This window comes from Numenius arquata, chromosome 7 (assembly GCF_964106895.1).
Source record: "Numenius arquata chromosome 7, bNumArq3.hap1.1, whole genome shotgun sequence".
In the NCBI taxonomy this organism is placed as follows: Eukaryota; Metazoa; Chordata; class Aves; order Charadriiformes; family Scolopacidae; genus Numenius; species Numenius arquata.
This window is the reverse complement of record NC_133582.1, coordinates 37,463,810-37,484,685: the sequence shown is the minus strand read 5'-3', so window position 1 is coordinate 37,484,685 and position 20,876 is coordinate 37,463,810. Positions and strand designations below refer to the sequence as shown.

General features: G+C 45.5%; 1 protein-coding gene across 1 annotated transcript in view; it reads left to right on the top strand.

Annotated features, from left to right (window-relative positions):
• ELMO1 (engulfment and cell motility 1) overlaps nt 1–20,876 on the top strand; it is a 372,947-nt gene that overhangs the window by 333,150 nt on the left and 18,921 nt on the right. Inside the window, exons 18-20 of the mRNA XM_074150416.1 lie at nt 1,824–1,987; nt 10,317–10,429; nt 20,215–20,322. Coding sequence (XP_074006517.1) covers nt 1,824–1,987; nt 10,317–10,429; nt 20,215–20,322 — 385 coding nt within the window. The remainder of the gene's footprint in view (nt 1–1,823; nt 1,988–10,316; nt 10,430–20,214; nt 20,323–20,876) is intronic.

The window sequence follows — 20,876 nt, the reverse complement described above, 5'->3', positions numbered from 1 at the left end:
GAGCGTGGGTAGGCTGCTTCATTCAGGGGGTGGGAACGTGGCAACGGCATTTGCCGTCCACCTGAGCCAACACCTTTGTGAGAGGCATCTCCCTTCTCTTGAAGTACATCTCTGGGGTGGACGCGGTCTCTGTCGTGTGGAAGAAGATGGGCTTCAGTTCTTCGATTGCTTAGTTTCACCTGCTGGATGCAGCTAAAACGAGTCACATCTCAGGATCCACAAATAGAAAACACGGTGCAGGCAATGAGTTAGAAGACTGAGGCAACAACTGTGAAGCAATGCAATATTCATGTGGAAAGAGAAATTTTCAGGGTGGTTAAGGGAACCTCCGAGAGGCTGAGCTTCTGCTTTAAGATGCATGGTAAAGATGAAAGAATAAGGGAAAAATAACTATGCCGGAAAAGCTTTTGCCCTCTGGTTTTGTAGCTGCTAATTTCTGTCACACCCACTTTGATAGCAGGGGGGTGTTACCATTTCCTACTGGTTTTTAGCTGTTGGATTTGGGTGGGATGGGCCTTCCTAAGTCTGATAAATTGTTTTTTCAGCCAACTTAAGCACAGCATCAGATAAATATTTCAAAGCGTGTGTGATTTGCACCAGCACCAAGGAAATGAGTCTGGGACAGCGGAGAGACAGACACTAATCTGTGATATGTATTTATTTGAACCAGAGCCAAGTAATTCCCCTTCGTTAACTGTGTGTCAGCAGTTTTCTCCTGATAAAATAATTAATATGCAGATAGATGGCTGTTGCCCAGCCATCCTTCATTCCTATTTTTTGGTTTGCTTTGTTTATGGCATTGCTTCAAAAGCAATCCGGTAATAACCTTGGCAAATTGATCTCTCTCTCTCTCTCTCTATCTCCCCGGACTAATGGTTTCTTTTAGCAAGATTTCTTTCCTTCCCTGTGTAGGGTCACGATGCGTCTGCGGCGTAAGGCTCTAGTAGAATCAGAAGGTGGTTGAGGTTGGAAGGGGATCTCTGGAAGTCATCTAGTCCAACCTCGAGCCACCTAGAGCCGGTTGGCCCAGGACCATGTCCGGATGGCTTCTGAGCATCTCCAAGAAGGGAGACTCCACAACCTCCCTGCGCAACCTCTATCAGTGCTCGGTCACCCTCACAGTGACAAAGTGTTTTCTGATGCTCAGAGAGAACCTCCTGTGTTTCAGCGTGTGCCCGTTGCCTCCGAGCGTAAGGAATAAGGGAAGCAATGGGCCCCAGTTAGCAGCTTCGTGCTACTGCCTTCTGGTCAGGAGAGCAGCTCTGAGAACCAGCAGGAGAGCTGTAAGACCTGAAAAACTCACTGCAGCCTCTCTCGTGGGCAGTTAGGCTGGCCCCTGCGGCTTGTGCATCTGCGCTCTCAGTCGGCTCCTTAGGACTTGGCAGCTTTTTTCTGCGGTTACACGTCTGGTGTTGCAGGTGTCCTCATCCCCAACCCGACGGGAGCATCGGCTTGGAATGCAGAAGAGCCAGGCTGCTGCTGCCATGGGGACACAAGCCACGGACAGAGCAGGACCCGAAATCCTGTAACCAGCAGTAGTAATTTAGCTGTCTAGGGAGACAGCCAAGCAATAAATGACACCCTCCCCCCCAAAATAATAATTTTGTCGTTAGAGCGTGTGGATGAGCTTTTGCTATAAGCTGTGATGCCCTGTCAGAAGTTGGCTTATTTTCTGGTGACGCTACTGAGAAATTGTCTTGAGACTACATAGTCCTGATCATCTTCTGTACCTAGAACCCTTACTGTGAGCCAGAATAAGATTTAAAACAAAAACGCAGAAAGCCTTAACACAGGTTTTCTTTTTCTTTCCCTGTCGACCCCAGGTGATGCAGGTAGTGAAAGAACAGATAATGAGAGCGCTCACGACCAAGCCTAGCTCTCTGGATCAGTTCAAGAGCAAGCTCCAGAACCTCAGTTACACAGAAATACTGAAAATACGCCAGTCGGAAAGAATGAACCAGGAAGATTTCCAGTCTCGTCCGATTCTGTAAGTACCGTCTCCTCTCCCCACTCCTTTCTGCGCGGAAGGGTTAACAGGTGTGGATGACGTTTGTGAGCCCTTCTGGGAGAACCCAAGGAGGAAAGCTGTCCAGGGAGCCGTGCTCAAAAGCAGTGTTGCGGCGTCTGCTCGAAGGGCATTATGTTTTCTTCTGCTGGGAATCGTAACTTCTCCTTTTGAGTTCAGTTAAACCAGATTCAGCAAATCCCTACAGGGTCTCACGTGGCTTATTTCTTTGAAACAGTGCTTGACATTTTCTAGCTTTGCGTGACGGTGAGCCTGCTTCTGGTGCTGGTAGAGGCTTAAAAAAGAAAAAAAAAAATCAAACAACAAACACCACAACTTTGTCTTCTGTCCAAGGGCCTATAAAAATTCAAAAGGTCACTTCTCTGAGCGGCACAGGGAGAAGCCCAGAAGAAGAGGAGCTGGTACACACTGACTCCACAAAAGAGTGATGTTGTGTACAACTGTCTTTGTTTATGGCATTACTTTCTGGCAGTTAGCCGATGGGATTCTCATTTCCTTGTTGTTTACTGCAAAGCATCAAATACTAATATTGCTGCCGTAGCTCCTTCCCGTCTCTCAGTGTCGTGGTTTCGGCCGAATTTACCAAAACCGGACTGACAGATGGCCCTTCCCCTCCTCTCTCCCCCCCCAAAAGAGAGAGAGAGGAGAGAAAGAGATAAGGAGGTTTAGAATGAACTAAACTACTTTAATGAAGAATTAATATTAAAATAAAAATAAAGAAGAAAATAATGAAATAGATATAATATATACAAAACCCTATCGAGCTCCCAGGATGACAGTCACGTCACCGGCAGGCACTGGGGAAGTCCCGGACTGGACTCAGCGACGGATGGGAACTGGATTCCAGCTCTGGAGTCAGGAACACACAGATTGGGATCAAAGGCAGATGAACAGACAGAGTCCTCTCTGGACGTCAGCCATCGCAGGAAGGGGCTGACCCTTTGATCCCTCAGCTTTTATACTGAGCATGGGGCAGATGGGATGGAACACCCCAGTTGGTCAGGTTTGGGTCACCTCTCCTGTCCACTCCTCCCCACCGATGTGACCCCTCTATGTTTTTCCGTTTCTGACCCCCTAAGGGGGCAAATAACGAAATTGGCTGCCCTTGGTTGTTACAGCAATAAGGATAAGCAAGGGCCTCCCTGCATACCATCCCTTGGCATGGAGCACAAACATTGGGCTGATCATTCTGAGAACGAGCAGTTTTCTCCACAATATGCCGTTAATTTCAGAGAGTTAGAGGAGGCCGACCTAACATGTAAAATTACAGAACAAAATTGGTTCGGTTTTACTTCAAACCGGGACACTCCGAATACACTTTGTCCTGTTACATGAAAAATGGAGGCCTTACTTGGCTCTGGAGCGAGTCTGGGCTTGTGGCTGAACTGATGGCACGGGACAGATGCAGACTCTGTGGTGCACGAACGCTGTGCTGAGAGTAGCAGGAACCTTTTGAGATCAGCTGAGAAACTGTGAGGACTCCGGAGGTTACCAGCTGAAATGGCGTGAGATCCCGCCCGTGTTTCAAGTGGAACGGGCTGGTGATTTTCCAAATCTCCTTTTCAAAACAAAGGTATAGAGAAGGATTTCTACCAGAGTGTTCCAAGATTCAGAAGCAGGATTTTAATTTTGATCTGTTTCTAAAGGAGGTATCTAAAGTACAAGCTCTGGGGACACATTCCTCCAGGAGCAGCAGGGCAACAGCGGAAGCATAAGCTAAGTAGAATTACACACTTAAATTTTAATCATACCAATGTGGATCAAAGGGGGAATGCTGCTTTTATGTTTTCAGTGTATTGGAGATAGGACCTAATGCCCAATTAGAACTCATGTCACTCATAGTAATGCATCAATTAAAAGGCTACAAATGGTTCCAGTCAGTTTTGCATCATTACACTACTCAGAAATCCCCTGCCAATCCCCTCTAACGTTTAGTCGTTCAAACCCACTCAGTACCGCTAAGCTTGTCACCAGAGCTTCTCATTTTCCCTGCTTTCCCTATGAGTCAACTGTTTGAGTATGACACAGGTCAACTATTTATAGACTCTTGCACCATCACCTAACCTCGTGAAACTTGCCGGTGCCCTCTGCAAGCTCTTTATTTCCAGTATCACTGGCCAGTTGTTGCCACAGGATGGAGAGTCTCCTTCCCCGTCATGGAAAGAGTGAAACAGCCAACACACAGAGTTAAAAGCAACTGAAGTATTGCCAGAGACTCATTTCAGATTCAGGACAAAGGCTAAGCCTAAAGGCTGTAAAGGCTAAGTAAATCGATAAGGTGTTTAAGCAATCACAACTGCATTTGCACAGGTTTAACTCTATGCATTTGCATTTTGATTGCATCCCTGATCACTTATTCTTGACTGTGGAAAGAAACGGCTCTTTCATTTTCCCCTTTGATTTGATTCCCTGTGCTGAATTCTCTCAAATTGCGTAGATGGCGCGACTGGTAGAAGTGCAGAGTGATGGCCTCATTGCAGGGGAACGAGCCAGGGAGTGAAGAGAGCAATCGTGGCTGTGCTGTACGTTTTACGGGCTTGCAGATCTGCTAAAAGAGATCGCACCCAACGGTGAATGTGAATTCATCAGACCTTGCTTAATTCTGCGTGAGAATATGGCAATCAGCTGATGTTTTTTTCCTGCCTTGAACATGATAGAAGTCTTTCTTCTGCTGTTCGTTGTGTGAAGCACTGAAGTTTTAAATTTCCATGCTGCTGGACGAGATGAGCTTCAGTCAGGCTGGTTTTGAACGTCAGCTGCAAAGCGTTGCCTTAGATCTTTGTAGCTACAACCACCTCGTTTTGCAAGGGTGAGCTGTTTCTTTTAAATGGGCGTTATCACGGGAGATGAAGTTTTTTCAATTTCCAGTTTTGATTAGGGAAAATGAAAAGTCTTGCGCAACAGAATCGATTCAAGGGACTGTTTAGTATGAGGAAGAGGAGGCTGAGGGGAGACCTCATCACTCTCTACAACTACTTGAAAGGACACTGTAGAGAGGTTGGTGCTGGTCTCTTCGCACAGGTAACTAATGACAGAACAAGAGAGAATGGTTTCAAGCTCCAACAGGGTAGGTTTAGACTGAACATTAGGAAAGAATTTTTCACAGAAAGAGTGGTCGGGCATTGGAACAGGCTGCCCAGGGAGGGGGTTGAGTCACCATCCCTGGATGTGTTTAAGAGCCGTTTAGATGTGATGTTGGGGGATATGGTGTAGGGGAGAACTTTGTAGAGTAGGGTAGATGGTTGGACTCGATGATCCCAAGGGTCTCTTCCAACCTGGATGATTCTATGATTCTATGATTCTAAGGCTCTGGGATCATTACTGAGCATCCAAACTGCCATGCCACAACAGAACGATGAAGTAGCACTGGTTTGTTTTGAATGGCTGTGGAAGAAGGCGTCTAGAAATAATAACGGGCCTGTAGGGGACCAGAGATCTCTTTGACACATTAAGTGGCAACAGAGATGAGTTAATACTGGATAAAGTTCTGACGTGCAAGTGGAGGCTTGCTGGTCAAAGGAGAGTTCATATCGGCCAGGGAGCCATTGCTAAATAACACTTGTGTGAAAATCAGCAACGTAGAGGGAAATAGAGGGAGGGATGAGGATGCTGTTCAGCTTTTTATCTTGCAGAACTTCTCTGCGATGTCAGAAGGAGTCACTAATGCCTGCTCTGAATGCACGGAGTGATTAGGAGAGGGCATAGCTACAAGCCAGGAAGATGAAAGGACAAAACACGGGAAAGCAGCTCCGGGATTACACTTCCGTTGTGTTGTAATGACTTAAATGTCTGTAATATGCCCCATCCTGGAAGGAAAACAGCTAACAAGAAGGAGTCTTAACTAAAAGCTGGAAAGGTAAAAGCTGGGGGCAGGTGTAACTGGTGCTGAAGAAGAACTAGTATCATTTGAATTAAATAAAAATAATTTCTAATGATTTTTAGATTTGCTGAAAGTTCAGGTCTGTTATTTTAAAAGCAGGGAGCTGATGTCGGTATTGCCTCTAGTGTCAAGACCAATGAGATCAGAAAATTAGCAATCATATATATTAGTGTGGTTCCCTCAACCCTTCTGCCTTACCACTAACTTCTGCCATTCTTACGTGACAGGAACACAGTGGGAAACTAATAGGAATTTTTAAAGCCGCTGTCTCCTCAGACGTTCTGAGTTTGTTCTCTCTCTTCGCAAGGCACAAACTGCTAAGCTGGTGTCATCTAAAGGACAATAAATAACATTTCCCCAAAACATACTTGCATTATGATCTTCCTTTCGGTCATTGTTCCTGTTTTATTTTAAAATTAGGCAGGAGGACCTATTTCTCGTACAGAGATTTGTTGTCTAACCCTCCTGTCTTTAGACAGTGACCCTGAGGAACTGAACTCCTTCGCCTTCAGATGGCGTTCTGAAGGAAATATAAAGATTCGAAGAAACCCATCTTTTGTTTAACTGTCTGCTGTGGTTTGATTGTTCTGCCCCATTTCTCTCACCTCGAAGTGGTGGAACAGACACCTTGAGGGTGAGGAGCTCTAAGTGGCAGAATCACCTTGATAGTCGTGCTATCTGAAAAACAGCTGAAAGCCACACAAGTCAGAATAACCATGTGTTGGCACGAGCTGCTGAGGTCGTTAAGTGCAGGTGACGGTGGCGATGGATGGATGGACTTAGGAGATGTCATTGAAGACTGTTTCTCTGTGGAGTAATGAGTTGTCTCCACAACCTCTGTGTGTTCAAGTGCAGGGGCTGCAAAACAGAAGAGAGCACTACCTCTGAGCTTCAGCCTGGAGAAGAGAAGGCTCCAGGGATACCTCATAGCAGCCTTCCAATATCTGAAGGGAGCCTACAGGAGAGCCGGAGAGGGACTCTTTGTCAGGAAGTGTAGTGACAGGACAAGGGGTAATGGTTTGAAATTGGAAGAGGAGACATTTAGATTAGATATTAGGAGGAAATTCTTTCCTGTGAGGGGGGTGAAGCACTGGAACAGGTTGCCCAGAGAAGCTGTGGATGCGCCATCCCTGGAGGTGTTGAAGACCAGGCTGGATGGGGCTTTGAGCAACCTGGTCTGGTGGAGGTGTCCCTGTCCATGGCAGGGGGGTTGGAACTGGATGATCTTTAAGGTCCCTTCCAACTCTAACCATTCTGTGATTCTATGATTCATGGCTGTGAGAGCAAATACATGCCCATGTGTAGAAGGACCCCAGCACATCAGCAATGAGGCAGAAGGTGTCCATTCTTTCCTACCTCCCTTCTTCCTATGGACTCTGCCTTAGACACTGAAGTACTTCCGAGAGGATTGCCTGTTTATTTTTGGATTGGTTAAAAGTCCTTCTTTTCCTCTGGTTTGTAAAGGACAGACAAGGCTTTAGAGATCAGAAGAGGGAATACTAAGAGCGAACAGTCAGATGTTTGCCGGAACAATCCTTGCTATCAATACAGGCTGGGGGATGAGGTATTAGAAAGCAGCCCTGAGGAAAGGGACTTGGGGGTGCTGATGGACGAGAAGCTGGACATGAGCAGGCAATGTGCACTCGCAGCCCAGAAGGCCAATCGCATCCTGGGCCGCATCAAGAGAAGTGTTGCCAGCAGATCCAGAGAGGTGATTCTGCCACTTTGCTCTGCTCTGGTGAGACCTCCCCTGGAGTGCTGTGTGCAGGTCTGGAGCCCTCAATATAGAAAGGACATGGACCTGATGGAGCGGGTCCAGAGGAGGGCCACAAAAATGATCAGGGGGTTGGAGCACCTCTGCTACGAGGACAGACTGAGGGAGCTGGGGTTGTTCAGCCTGGAGAAGAGGAGGCTCCGGGGAGACCTCATAGCGGCCTTCCAGTCCCTGAGGGGGGCCTACAGGAAGGCTGGGGAGGGTCTGTTTACAAAGGCCTGCAGTGACAGGACGAGGGGCAATGGCTTTAAGTTGGAGAAGGGGAGATTTAGATTGGATATTAGGAACAAGTTCTTTACTCTGAGGGTGGTGGAGCACTGGAACGGGTTGCCCAGGGAGGTGGTTGAGGCCCCTTCCCTTGAGATATTCAAGGTGAAGCTCGACGAGGCCCTGGGCAACCTGGTCTAGTTGGGGGTGTCCCTGCTGACTGTGGGAAGGTCGGACTAGATGACCTTTGAAGGTCCCTTCTGGCCCAGATGATTCTATGATTCTATGTTAACGTGCTGGGTGACCTGTTCGTTTTTGTTTTTTTCAGTAGTGTCTTACAACTATGATGTTGTGATATCTTTAACGCCTATTTAATGATAATCATCCAATTTCTGAATTAAACTACCTACATATCAAACTGTACCAGTCTTGAGTGTTTGAAGCCAACCCAGCTGGAGATTTAGGCTGCCGCCTGTACCGCTGAGTAATCCCCGCTGGGTTATAACCCTGTTCCCAGGGCCTGCTCCCAGCTCTTACCTGAGGAGCGGGGAAGCCCATCAGCTCAGTAAAGGCAAGACATTCATTCAAGCACAGAATTATTTTAACCGTTCGGCACGTTCATAACTTAGTTTCCAATGAGAAAACAACAGTGCCCGAAAATTATCCTAAAGGACTAGTAATACATTCCCAAAAGGTGGACTGATTCTATAGTTAAAATGCTTCCTTGATTTTTTTTTGGCCAGCTAGATGTTCGCAGCTTGTAAATATGCAGTGGGTTGTGCATCAGGAGCTCCAGCCATTTTGTTAATACCTGGGGGAAAGACAGCATTCGTGTTTAAAGGCCTGATCTTTCCAGCAGAGGACTTCAAGTGGTTTCAGCAGGGGTCTGGCAGATCAAAGGGACAGGATCCAAATGAATGTGGAAATCAGCAGAGACCGGGCTCCCTGAGTTTTCAAGAAGAGAGGAATTTTTGTTGTCTCTGTGGGTTACCACGGCTTTGCTTCCTTTTGATGACGATTGCTGGAACATACTGCCAGACGGAATGATGTTTGGTATTACCTAATTTGCACGGCAATGCAAAATTATGGTTCTGACAAACTTCATCTTTTATAAATCCTCTACGCATTCAGTTATTTTTTAATCTTACTAGGCTTGCTGTCGAGTCAATATTTAAACCTGTCTTTTATGTATTCTTAATGGATCTAAGTGAGGATATAACAGATGAATTCAGACATCTGTGAATCCATGTGATGGTGTATGAAATCAAACTTTAAATATGTGCATACATTTTCTGCCTAGTTCTTGATAAGTTGAACTCTTATCAAAGTAGGATATAGAGAACGGATTTTCTGAAGGATATGTAATATTATTTCATAGAATCATAGAATGGTTAGAGTTGGAAGGGACCTTAAAGATCATTGAATTCTAACCCCCCTGCCATGGGCAGGGACACCTTCACTAGACCAGGTTGCTCAAAGCCCCATCCAGCCTGGCCTTGAACCCCTCCAGGGATGGGGCAGCCACAGCTTCTCTGGGCAACCTGTTCCAGTGCTTCACCCCCCTCACAGGAAAGAATTTCCTCCTAATATCTCATCTAAATCTCCCCTCTTCCAATTTCAAACCATTACCCCTTGTCCTGTCACTACACTTCCTGACAAAGAGTCCCTCTCCGGCTCTCCTGTAGGCTCCCTTCAAGATATTGGAAGGCTGCTATGAGGTCTCCCCGGAGCCTTCTCTTCTCCAGGCTGAACAACCCCAGCTCTCTCAGTCTGCATTTCTAAATGCACTGTGAGTTTCTGCACACCTGGGCAAGTGTAAGGTCTGATCCTTGAGCAAACCCTAGTCATGGGTTAGTCTTCCACAAAATTCTGATGATAATGAATTAATTGAATGGCGTGGAATTAAGAAGCAGCATACAGCGCTTGTCAGTATTTTATCTCATTGGCATTGCTCGCTGGTTTTTATCGTTGTTTCAAAATGCGTTTTAGCCTTCTTGTATTGTCCTAAATAATAGTGCTAGTAAAGTGTACCAGTAGAGCATCATGCAAGGAAAGGGGACAGTCCCTCAAACAAGCTTCACAGTGCTCCTACGGTGAAAGAGCATTATTTGCCTCAGAAAAACCTCGTTGATGCATTATAGCAAGTGTTATTTTTAGATGAGAGAAGTAAGGAACAAATAAGCGACTTGCCTGAGTCATACGCTGATGTTGTAGCAGGGAGATGTCTACAACAGAGATATCCTGACTTCCATTCTTTGTTATAAGAAAAAGGTTTTTTTTTCTGGAGCAGACTAGATTCTGACCTGGGCCTGCCTTTAACTGCTCTCCCCTTCAAACTCCTTGCAGAAACATCTTGTGAGCCTCTGTCTCAGAGGAAAGAGGATGGTCTTTGTTGAATTTGACAAGTGCCTACTTTCTCTCTTCCCAAGGGAACTAAAAGAGAAGATTCAGCCTGAGATCTTAGAACTGATCAAGCAGCAGCGTCTCAATCGACTCGTGGAGGGCACCTGCTTCAGGAAACTCAACAGTCGGCGTCGGCAAGGTACAGCTCAGACTGCCTGGTCTGGCTTTTTGTTGTCACTTTTGTCTAAAAGCTGAGATGACGAATACTGCTTTTACTGGCAAGATCTTTGGTTGTAGCGCTGGCTCGACTGCTTTTACCAGGGGGCATCTGAAAGCATCTCCTAGTTACAGCCGTGGTGGGGTTTCCTGGGTTTCCCTGGAACTGGTTTTGACTTCCTAACGCAGATCATCTGGAACAAGTCCGGCATTTGACAAAAATATCTTTTTTTTTTTTTTCCCCTCAGAGTCTTGCACTCTGAACCGAGTATTTTGATTTCTGCCTGGATGTCCAAGCTTCTTGTTCATCTCAAATAAAAACCTCTGCTTCTGCAGGAATAGCACGTGAAACTTGGTGTAGCCAGAATTTGCACCTCTCAGACTTGGACCACCTTTATATACGTGATGAGCTCATTCTGCTCCCCTCCCTCTAGTGCTCCCTGTCCTTGTTTTTTGTCTTATATTACCATATACATTAAACATATTATGGTGTTTAAATATACTTTTAAAAAGCACTTAGATCAGTAATTTGTGTACCTTCAGATGAATACTTGATTGACATCAGAAGATTATTTTCCCAATCCTGTGAGTCATTGCTCAGTGCTAGATTTACAGCTCATTTCATACAGTTAAACTCTCTGTGGTGTTTTTTTCCTCTCAGAGGCACGCTTCTTTCTCCAGACAAAATAACAGGGACATCGTGTAAATTCAGCAGACTATTTAGAAGTTGTGTCCAAAAATTTCCCTTTAAACCCCCCATTTTGTGAGGATTCAGATTGTCGTTTGTTTTCCGCTGCAAAAATAATACAAATTAGGAAGTTACAAAATATAAGAGTAAGAACTGACAAAGATCAATATTTGAGACCCTCAGATCAATTGGGGAAATGTACTTTGTTCACAGAGAGAAGTAACCCTGCGGTGCCTCCTCCCTTAGAAACAAGGAGGAAATTTTCCTTAATGTAGGGTGGTTATTTTGGAAAATTTCAAAGCCTTTATGAAAGGGTTGAGTAGCAGAAAAAATTCGATGCAGCTTTTATATCCCCTCTGTCAAGCCTACAAACACCTGGGAAGCCCACTGCAGGATTTAGGGAAAGAGCATTAATACTCCACCGTGACTTTCTGTACAGATTTCATAGGGAGGCATGATACGTGTTTTAACTTCAGCGGCGTATTCCCAGAGTGAAAACTGCTAAAGTGATGCATAGTTTGGTTTGCCTGTCACCAGTGAGGGCTGTTTATTTTATTCCTCTCAGAGCCTTCCTCCAAATGACCGAAATTCTGTGGAAAGAGCAGGGTTTGCAGCGAACGTTCTTCTTTTGGCAGATCTCCAGGAGGAAGACAGACTGTTTATTTTGTCTTAAACCGTTGTTAGTTCATGATTTATGGGATCAGAAGCCTTAAGGGGTATAAATTGGTTCAATTTATATGAGTGGAGTTGAAGTCAAAAAAAATACTTTAAAAAAAAAATCAACGTCATCTTCGGGTCCATAGTTGAGAAGGTGGTTATGTATCGTGCCTTGAAGGGAACTGTGTAGGCCACCAGATCAATCGCTTTGATGTCATAATTATACAAGGCCAAAAAAGTTCACGATTCTTTAGAAATAAATAAAACACATGACCACGCCTCAAAGAACTTGATCTTCCCTCTGAAATATATTGGGGTTTGTCAGATACAAGCCCGTTCAGAAAGGCACGGTTCCACATGACCTTGAGAGTTGTGTGTGCTTGATGAGAAACTGCCTGTGTTCCCTGAAACAGAAGTGTAAAGTAACCCCCTGAGAAGGAGGGAGAAGACACAACCGTTGCAGGAGATGGCGGTGCATGAGGCCACCAGGACTAAACTCAGTAAGACCTAACACTGTGCGATCTAATAAAGAAGCAAAATACGGTTTGCAAACACAAGCATGTTTGACATATAAGCCATTCAATTGGGATCCTTTTATAGGTATGTACAGGGGCAAACAGCAAATAGTGGCAGCTGGCACAAAGCAGAAGAAGTTCTCTTGAAATCAGTCTTTATCCTTCAGAGTCTTCTGTACCACAAGCAGAGCAAGCTGTAAGACCAAGGCTGTCACAGAATCACAGAATGATACGGGGTTGGAAGGGACCTCTGGAGATCATCTAGTCCAACCCCCCTGCCAAAGCAGGTCCACCCAGAGCAGGTTGCACAGGAACGTGTCCAGGCGGGTTTGGAATGTCTCCAGAGAAGGAGACTCCACCACCTCTCTGGGCAGCCTGTTCCAGGGCTCTGCCACCCTCAAAGTGAAGAAGTTCCTCCTCATGTTTAGATGGAACTTCTTGTGTGCAAGTTTGTGCCCGTTCCCTCTTGTCCTGTCCCTGGGCACCACTGGAAAAAGACTGGCCCCATCCTCCTGACACCCACCCTTGAAGTATTTATAGGCGTTGATCAGATCCCCCCTCAGTCTTCTCTTCTCCAGACTAAAAAGCCCCAAGTCCCTCAGCCTTTCCTCCTAAGAGAGATGCTCCAGGCCCTTCATCATCTTTGTAGCCCTCTGCTGGACCCTCTCCAGCAGTTCCCTGTCCTTCTTGAACTGGGGAGCCCAGAACGGGCATGTCATGGCATCAAGAGCTAGGAGATGAAGTAAAGTGAATGGAAGAGCAGAGTGACTCTAGTCTCTAGTGACTTTAAACATGGAAAGAGTCAAGCCTTCAGATAATTCCTCTGAATGTCCTGATCAAAATAGTACAAGCCCCAAATTCCTAAGCATGTCTTCCGTTAGCCTTACCCCACTTCCCCTTCTCTTCTTCCCCAACCCGCCTCCATGTACGTGAGACCTGTGCCTCCTGGGGGTTCAGGAGCCCCATCACCAGCCCGTTGTTCCCACTGAATTCACTTGCCACGCAGCATTACCAAGGCCCTCAAATGGCCGTGGTCCATCCAGGTTGATACAGAGCTGAAACAGAAACAGGGAGGGCTGCCAGGCATCATGGTTTGCCTGTTACGTGATGACCTGCTTGTAAGAGTAGTAAGATCAGGTAGTTGTTTTACTTTAGTGCTTATCCTGCTTCCTTTGCCTTTCCTATGATTCTTTTTTTCCCTTGAGACAATCCTGGAAGAATAGTCACAAATCTACAGATTGTACGAGAGGAACCTGAACATACCCTACACAGGAGATGCTGAAAGCACTTAATTGCCCATTTAAAAAATAATTAACAGGCATTATCCCATGATAAAGACTCCAGAGAAAGCTCCTGTTAAGACTGTTGTTTGAACATGTGGTAGGACACACATGGTTAGTCACAATAAATAGGAAAAATTAACTTACATAAAAATGAGCAGGGAGTTTACAGCCTCTTTTGAGAAGAGGTGAAACTCTTTCATATTGGTGTTGGAAAGCCTGCAATGGGATGCTGGGGGGAGGAGGATGCTGAAGATGAAGCTGTGAGGTATCTGTAGTCTTGATTTCTGCCTTTGGTATTTCAGCACGGGATTATGGTATCAGCAGGAGCTCCCTGTAGCTGAAGTTCAGACATACCGTTGTTGTTCCAGCAGGTTCCTTAGCACTTGCAAAGAATACATGGCCTTTCCCTTGCAAGGTTTCGTAGGAGAACTGCAGCACTAATTCCTGGTTTTACTAAACGTTCTTAATCAGTTGGAAATGAAACAGCAAAATCTAGCCTGCCCTCCTGGTCATTGTTCAACAGCAGATCACGAGGCTCTACAAATCCCCGCTTTGTTCCTTCACTGTGGACATCAGCTGACAGATACACCTCTTCAGCCTTCTCCTGCCTTAGTTAATTCCTAAAAGAAAGGGGAGAAGACTAAAGTGAAAGCCTGCAAAGCAATTTGCAGCCCCAAAAGTTATTATTTCCAGTAGGGCTAAGTAGCAGATAAAGGTGTTTTACTGAGGATAATAGATATTTTTGATGCTGTCATCCACGACATTTGTAGTTTGTGTCGCTGGGTGCACTCTTGGAAATAAATTCCCCTTTTAGCTTTATAAAGATTATAGAGAAATTGCATGTTATTGAAGTGGTTTTGCAGCCAAAGATGAGGTTTCTTGAACAGTAGTTTTTGGAAGGGAAGGAATGCCTGGTGGCACACACCATTAAATTAAAACCACAAGGCATCCTGGCAGTAACCTAAAAAGAGAAAGCTTAAATTAAAACAAACAAAAAAAAAATCAAATGAAGAGAGGTTTCCCTCTCTTGCTAGGATAAGTAACTCACGCTTCTGAACAAGAACACACACAGTCTTTTTTCTGCCAAGCCTCTTTGCTACTGCTACTCCATCCCACCCTCCTTTATAGTCCCATAAAAAATAATATCCTGTGAGTGCGGGGCTTGCTGAGAGGAACCTGTTGACCAGATATGCCTCCAGCATTGCCACAGGTCAATTATTTGCCAGTCGTTCACGGGGTTTGCTGCCTTTCATCTAAGCAGTTAAGACCGGTTAGAGTGAAAATGCGTCGCTACGGTTGTATTAGAGAAAGACAACACAATGAAAGAAAAAGGGTGAGTCCACATACGTATAGCTAAAATCTGCACCAATACCTGTGTTTTCACTGACGGCGTTCCTGTTGCTCCATCGGTGAGGAAGATTTTCTTTGAACAAAAAAAAAAATCCTTTAGTGAGCTGTAACATATCTTGGGATAAAATATATACTGTTAGACTTTTGTCCGTACATATCTGAGCTGTTTTCTCCACGGATTCGAACTCTAGGGCACTTCTGTACTAACCAACAGCACTTCTTCACTTGAGATGGATCGCACTGTTAAGGGCATATGAGTCACTGGCCATTAATGCGCTTGAAAAACGCACTGTGTGAACGGCCGAGCGCTCTGCAGCCCATCAGCAAAATGCTCTGTGCCCTACTATTTGGGCGCAGTTTGGAATATTACTCTTCTAGCCAAATTGTAGCCGATTTTGTTATTTGGGACTCTTTTTTTTTTTTTTAAACCTCATCTATAATGTTTAACAACATGCTGGGATATATTTAACCCGCTGGCCGCTTCTAGCAATTATCTGAAAATCAGAACAATTTGTGTGAAACCTTTTCAGGTTAAAAGCCAGAACGGTTAATTCGGTTTCCCGAAGAAGATTCTCTAAAACCTTAATTTGATTGCATCAGTGAGCTAAAAGGCATAAGGACTCACTGGGAAGTTTAAATGATGTAGTGCCTAAAAATTGCAATGGAATCACAAGCCCACATCGTCTCGAGAGTCTCTCGTGGTTACCAACTGCCCTCCCTACAGCTCCTTGCTCTGAGGAGTTTTGCAGGGGCAGGTGGATACGAACTAAGAGTTATAACCCACAGAAGGGACTTAAGCTTTGAGGAAGATTCATAAGACTGGGCCTAAAACCAAAACCAAGTCCACTCCTTCCTGAACAGGCAGTTGTCCCGCTCCAGCTGTGCGCGTGGATCTGCCAGCTGTGGAGTGTAGGGTCTGCTGAGAAACCCCTGTCCTGTCTTTAAGGCCTCTTGTGGCACTTCAGCTCTGCGGACTTGTGTTTAAGAGCTCTGGGGGGGTTGGAAAGTAGTTTTTCTTTGTTTGATATTTTATAATCTCTAATCTCTTCAAGTTTTCTCTTTTCCTTTTTTTTGGTTGTTGTTTATTAATTACCTGCTCTGGGTGGACCTGCTCTGGCAGGGGGTTGGACTAGATGATCTCCAGAGGTCCCTTCCAACCCCATATCATTCCGTGATTCTGTAATTTAGAGCTGAAAGTAAATGCTGGCCACTTGCCACAGGCTGTTCCGTAATTAAGGTTTTCTTCACCCTTCTTTTTTCAGTGGAAGCAATTTCATAGAATTTTTGACTGCATTATTTTATACACTGCCTTACCAGTAAAATTATGTTCGGCGCCTGCACTACAGTAAAACAACACGCAACCTTCCCCTCCGAGGCAGTGGGATCTCATCTAAGTGGGATATGGTCCCATACAAACTGTTTGTAACATCATGTTCGGCTGAAAATAACTCACCCCAGCTGGTAAGGCTGAGGTGGTTGTAGAAGCAAGGGATACATCCCATGGCTAACGTGCCCATCGTCCTCCTCAGCCTGGCCAGTGCAGTCATTTAGTGGCTGTGGCTGAGGAAACCTAATTAGTTCCATTTGTAGGTTTCATTTAAGGGTTTTCCTCTTGACGGTAAAGCTGTGGCGTGATGGCATGTATTAGCGAGCCCACAGGAGAAGCGCGTTGGACACGCTTCAAGTTACAGTCTACGGCTATTAGTTCTTTAATTAACCTTGGGTTATGGGGAATTGCGGTGAAAGGCTCCGAAAGCCTTCAGAGCTGGGCTTTCTTCCTATGAAACCCATCCCTTCCTAAAAACGAAGTAAAGACATTTTCACTGAGGGTTTTTCCCCTCTTTTATTATTGGAGCGGGGCGTTGAAACAGGAACAAGGTCACCAAAACACTGTAACCCCTAGGAGGTTAAAGAGCTAAACTTTTTCAGACCCTTGCCAACACCACCAGCCCCATTCGTGCTAAGTTGAAAGGAATCCATGGTATTATTTTTTTTCAGTTATACTATCTTCCTGGCCAGGTCGTTGAGAAGATACTAGACCGTCTTGGCTTTTATAAAGAAAAAAAAATATTGTTTTAATAATTTTTTAGAGTTGGGAAGGTATATTGCTTTGTACAACCTAATAAACAGTGAGGTTGCAGTTAAAACTAGATGCGAAAGCCACCTGCTACAGTTACGAGAGGCTTTTCTTCGGGTAGGCACGGGGCACGATGGTCTACCATCAGTTTCAAGGGGTTGTATTTTTTCAAGCATCAGATTTTGGTACGGTTCCGGTAGAGTTCCTTGTAAAAGGTACAAATCTAGATGAGTTTCACACGCCTCCTTCTGTTGGTTGCGTGTGCGCGCTCTCGAGGTGAGTCTACTAAATGAGGGCTCCTGCTTGCTCTGCTTTGAAATCCCTACAAAAAGCTTTTTGCCTTGACCCTATACTGTGCAACGTTGTGTGTGCTGCTTACCGTCCGGGGATGCTTCTATTTCAGCAGCTCTTTTTCTGTGTTTTTTTGCAAAATCATATTCTCAGACTCTCTACCATAAATCTTCCAGTACTGTGCGTGCCTGGGAAGCAGATAACCAGAATCTTGTCCATTGTCATTTTGAGCCTTTGCCAGCGGTGTGTAAGGTCTTTTGAGACCTTTCTGTAGAAGGGGCTGCATGCTTAGAAAGGGGTTTGAAGTGTGTGAGGTTTTTTCCCTGCAGAGATTTTTACCCACCATGATGAAGAAATTTAAAAGTGTAGGGTCCTGCACCTGGGGAGGAAGAACCCCAGGCACCAATATAGGTTAGGGGTGGATCTTCTGGAAAGCACTACTGAGAAGGATCTGGGGGTCCAGGTAGATAGGAAACTTTCCATGAGCCAGCAATGTGCCCTTGTTGCCAAGAGGGCCAATGGAATCCTGGGCTGCGTAGGGAAGAGTGTGGCCAGTAGGTGGAGGGAGGTCATTCTCCCCCTCTGCTCTGCACTGGTAAGGCCACAACTGGAATACTGCGTCCAGTTCTGGGCTCCCCAGTTCAAGAGAGACAGGGAACTACTGGAGAGAGTCCAGCGAAGGGCAACGAGGATGATTCAAGGATTGGAGCATCTCCCTGATGAGGAAAGGCTGAGAGAGCTGGGACTCTTTAGCCTGGAGAAGAGAAGGCTGAGGGGAGACCTTATCAATGCTTCCAAGTATCCAAAGGGTGGGTTGAAGGAGGATGGAGCCGGACTCTTTTCAGGGGTTGCCAGTGACAGGACGGGGGGCAACGGGCACAAGCTGGAACATGGGAAGTTCCATTGAAATCTGAGGAGAAACTTCTTTCCGGTGAGGGTGCCAGAGCCCTGGAAGAGGCTGCCCAGGGAGGGTGTGGAGTCCCCTTCTCTGGAGATCTTCAGGACCCGCCTGGATGCAGTCCTGAGTGATGTGCTCTGGGCAACCCTGCTTCAGCAGGGGAGTTGGACTGGATGGTCTCTAGAGGTCCCTTCCAACTCTGACGATTCCGTGATTCCATAAAACGGGCATGTGGGAGCCCACTTTTGCCATTCAAGTCCGAGTTGCCTTTCTCTGTGTTTTATTGCATTGCTTTTTAAATGGCTTGGCCAGGGACTGGAGAGTGTCCTTTAGAAAGAAAGAAGCCGGGTCTTACGAATCCAGTATTTTACTAACACAGCCAAGAAGCCCTTCCTTTGCTAACACCCCAAAATGAGCTCACATACGCTGGCTCTGGCAGTTCTACAGCTCCTCCGATGTTTTTGCCCTAAAACTGGCCTTTAGGATGCTGCTTGGCAGAGCATCAGCAGTGCCAGCAACGAGAGAAGCACAGAGCCAGAGAAACCCTCTGCAACCCCCCCCCCCAACACACACACACACACTGGCATTTTCACATCTTGCCTGGCTCTGAGCTTTTGGAGATTTATAGCGTGGATGTAACAAGGTTGTATTTTTGACAGCTTAACATTCTGTGATCTATTTATTAAATAGAAAGTGCTCTGACAAGGAGGGGTAACCTCCTTCTTGCCATTTCAGAAAGGGAATTGGCAAGCACCACTGGTAGCCCAGCTCTGCAAAGGTGATGTTCTTCGTGGGAGCAGATTTTAACCAATATTGTTAGGGGGAATTACATCTTGTGAAGCAGGAGTTGGCAGGAGATGTAAAAGATATCGAGGTGCTGGAGCGGGTACAGAGGAGGGCAACGAAGCTGGTGAAGGGCCTGGAAAACAAATCCTATGAAGAGCGGTTGAAGGAGCTGGGACTGTTTAGTATGAGGAAGAGGAGGCTGAGGGGAGACCTCATCACTCTCTACAACTACTTGAAAGGACACTGTAGAGAGGTTGGTGCTGGTCTCTTCGCACAGGTAATTAATGACAGAACGAGAGGGAATGGCTTCAAGCTCCAACAGGGTAGGTTTAGACTGGACATTAGGAAAGAATTTTTCACAGAAAGAGTGGTCGGGCATTGGAACAGGCTGCCCAGGGAGGGGGTTGAGTCACCATCCCTGGATGTGTCTAAGAGTCGCTTAGATGTGATGTTGGGGGATATGGTATAGGGAAGAACTTTGTAGTGTAGGGTAGATGGTTGGACTCGATGATCCCAAGGGTCTCTTCCAACCTGGACGATTCTATGATTCTAAACATACATCTGCCGGGAAGGGCTAAAATGCAAACTGGAGTGTGACTGCACAGTCACACGTGTATTTGTGACCATGCAAAGCACGGAGCTGTCTGAAGGACAAGGGGGTTAGCGCCTGCTGTTTAAATCTTTTTGTATTTATTATGTCCAGTCCCTCCATAAATATGGGGGTGTTCTCCTATGTCTATAAAAAGACATGAGTCATAGTTTTCATGAAGTATGGGATATTTCAAATGTATCAGTTTTTTGGGTGTCCCACACAAGACAGCTGGCAGGGTTTAATTTTCACATAGTGGGTGCTAAAAATGAAGCTTTTATGGGTACATTAAAGTTATCCGCTCAAAGCAATGGTTACTTTGTCAGTCTTCTGTCCACGAGGGCATATAATATCTTGTAAAAGTAAGTCAATTGTTTCTTGTTGGGATTTATTTTTGGAGCCAGGGACTAAATCAATAAAGAAATGGTAGATGAATGCCAGCTTCGTTTAATGAAGTCAAATTACTGAGCAAAGTCCCTGCCCTCCTTTCCATACACCCCACAGGTTCTTCCTTCTGCAAGAAGAAAGGCACTCCTTCCCTGCAGTGCCTTGTTGGAGTAAGCTTTCTCCTATGCTGGTGGTAATGCTGATGGAGACACGTTAGTGACCTTGTTTAATATGTTTATTTTAACAGACAAATTTTGGTATTGTCGACTTTCACCTAATCACAAGGTCTTGCACTACGGAGACTTGGAAGAAAGTCCCCAGGGAGAAGTCCCCCATGATTCCTTGCAAGATAAACGTAAGTCATGCACAAAGATTGTGTGATTTTTCCTTCTTTTATGCCAGTTCCTCTTTATAACTTGTAGCAGGTTTCTCTTAACGCAGGATATGATCACCAGCTCTGTTTATGGAGATAAAGAGCAGAGGACGTTTCCTTCTGCACTCAGAACACTGTTCTCCTCATTTTGGCGAGTGCGCGTGAGGACTGAGTTCAGCTTTCCAAGGAGTTTATAATTTCATTCAGCTTGGAAATGCCGTGCCTTTCATGGGGAGGAACACAGTTTATTTTCATTCCTCATCTAACTGCAGATGCCAAATAAAAATACTTGGGCATGTTCAAAAGCACTTCCTGTCACTGAAGACAGATGTTTCTTCTGTTGCAAACAGTCCAGTGACTGGAGGAGAAACCCGTGGCAGGCAGAGGTCTTTTTCATTATCGTGGGGAGTGGACTTAAAGAGGACACATTGCTGTGAACAGTATGGAGAGGACCTCACCGTTACTGTGTACCCAACTTGGAGGGGACATGCCTCTGTGACAACTCTTACCGGGGGTGGGGTTGATTTATCGGGATG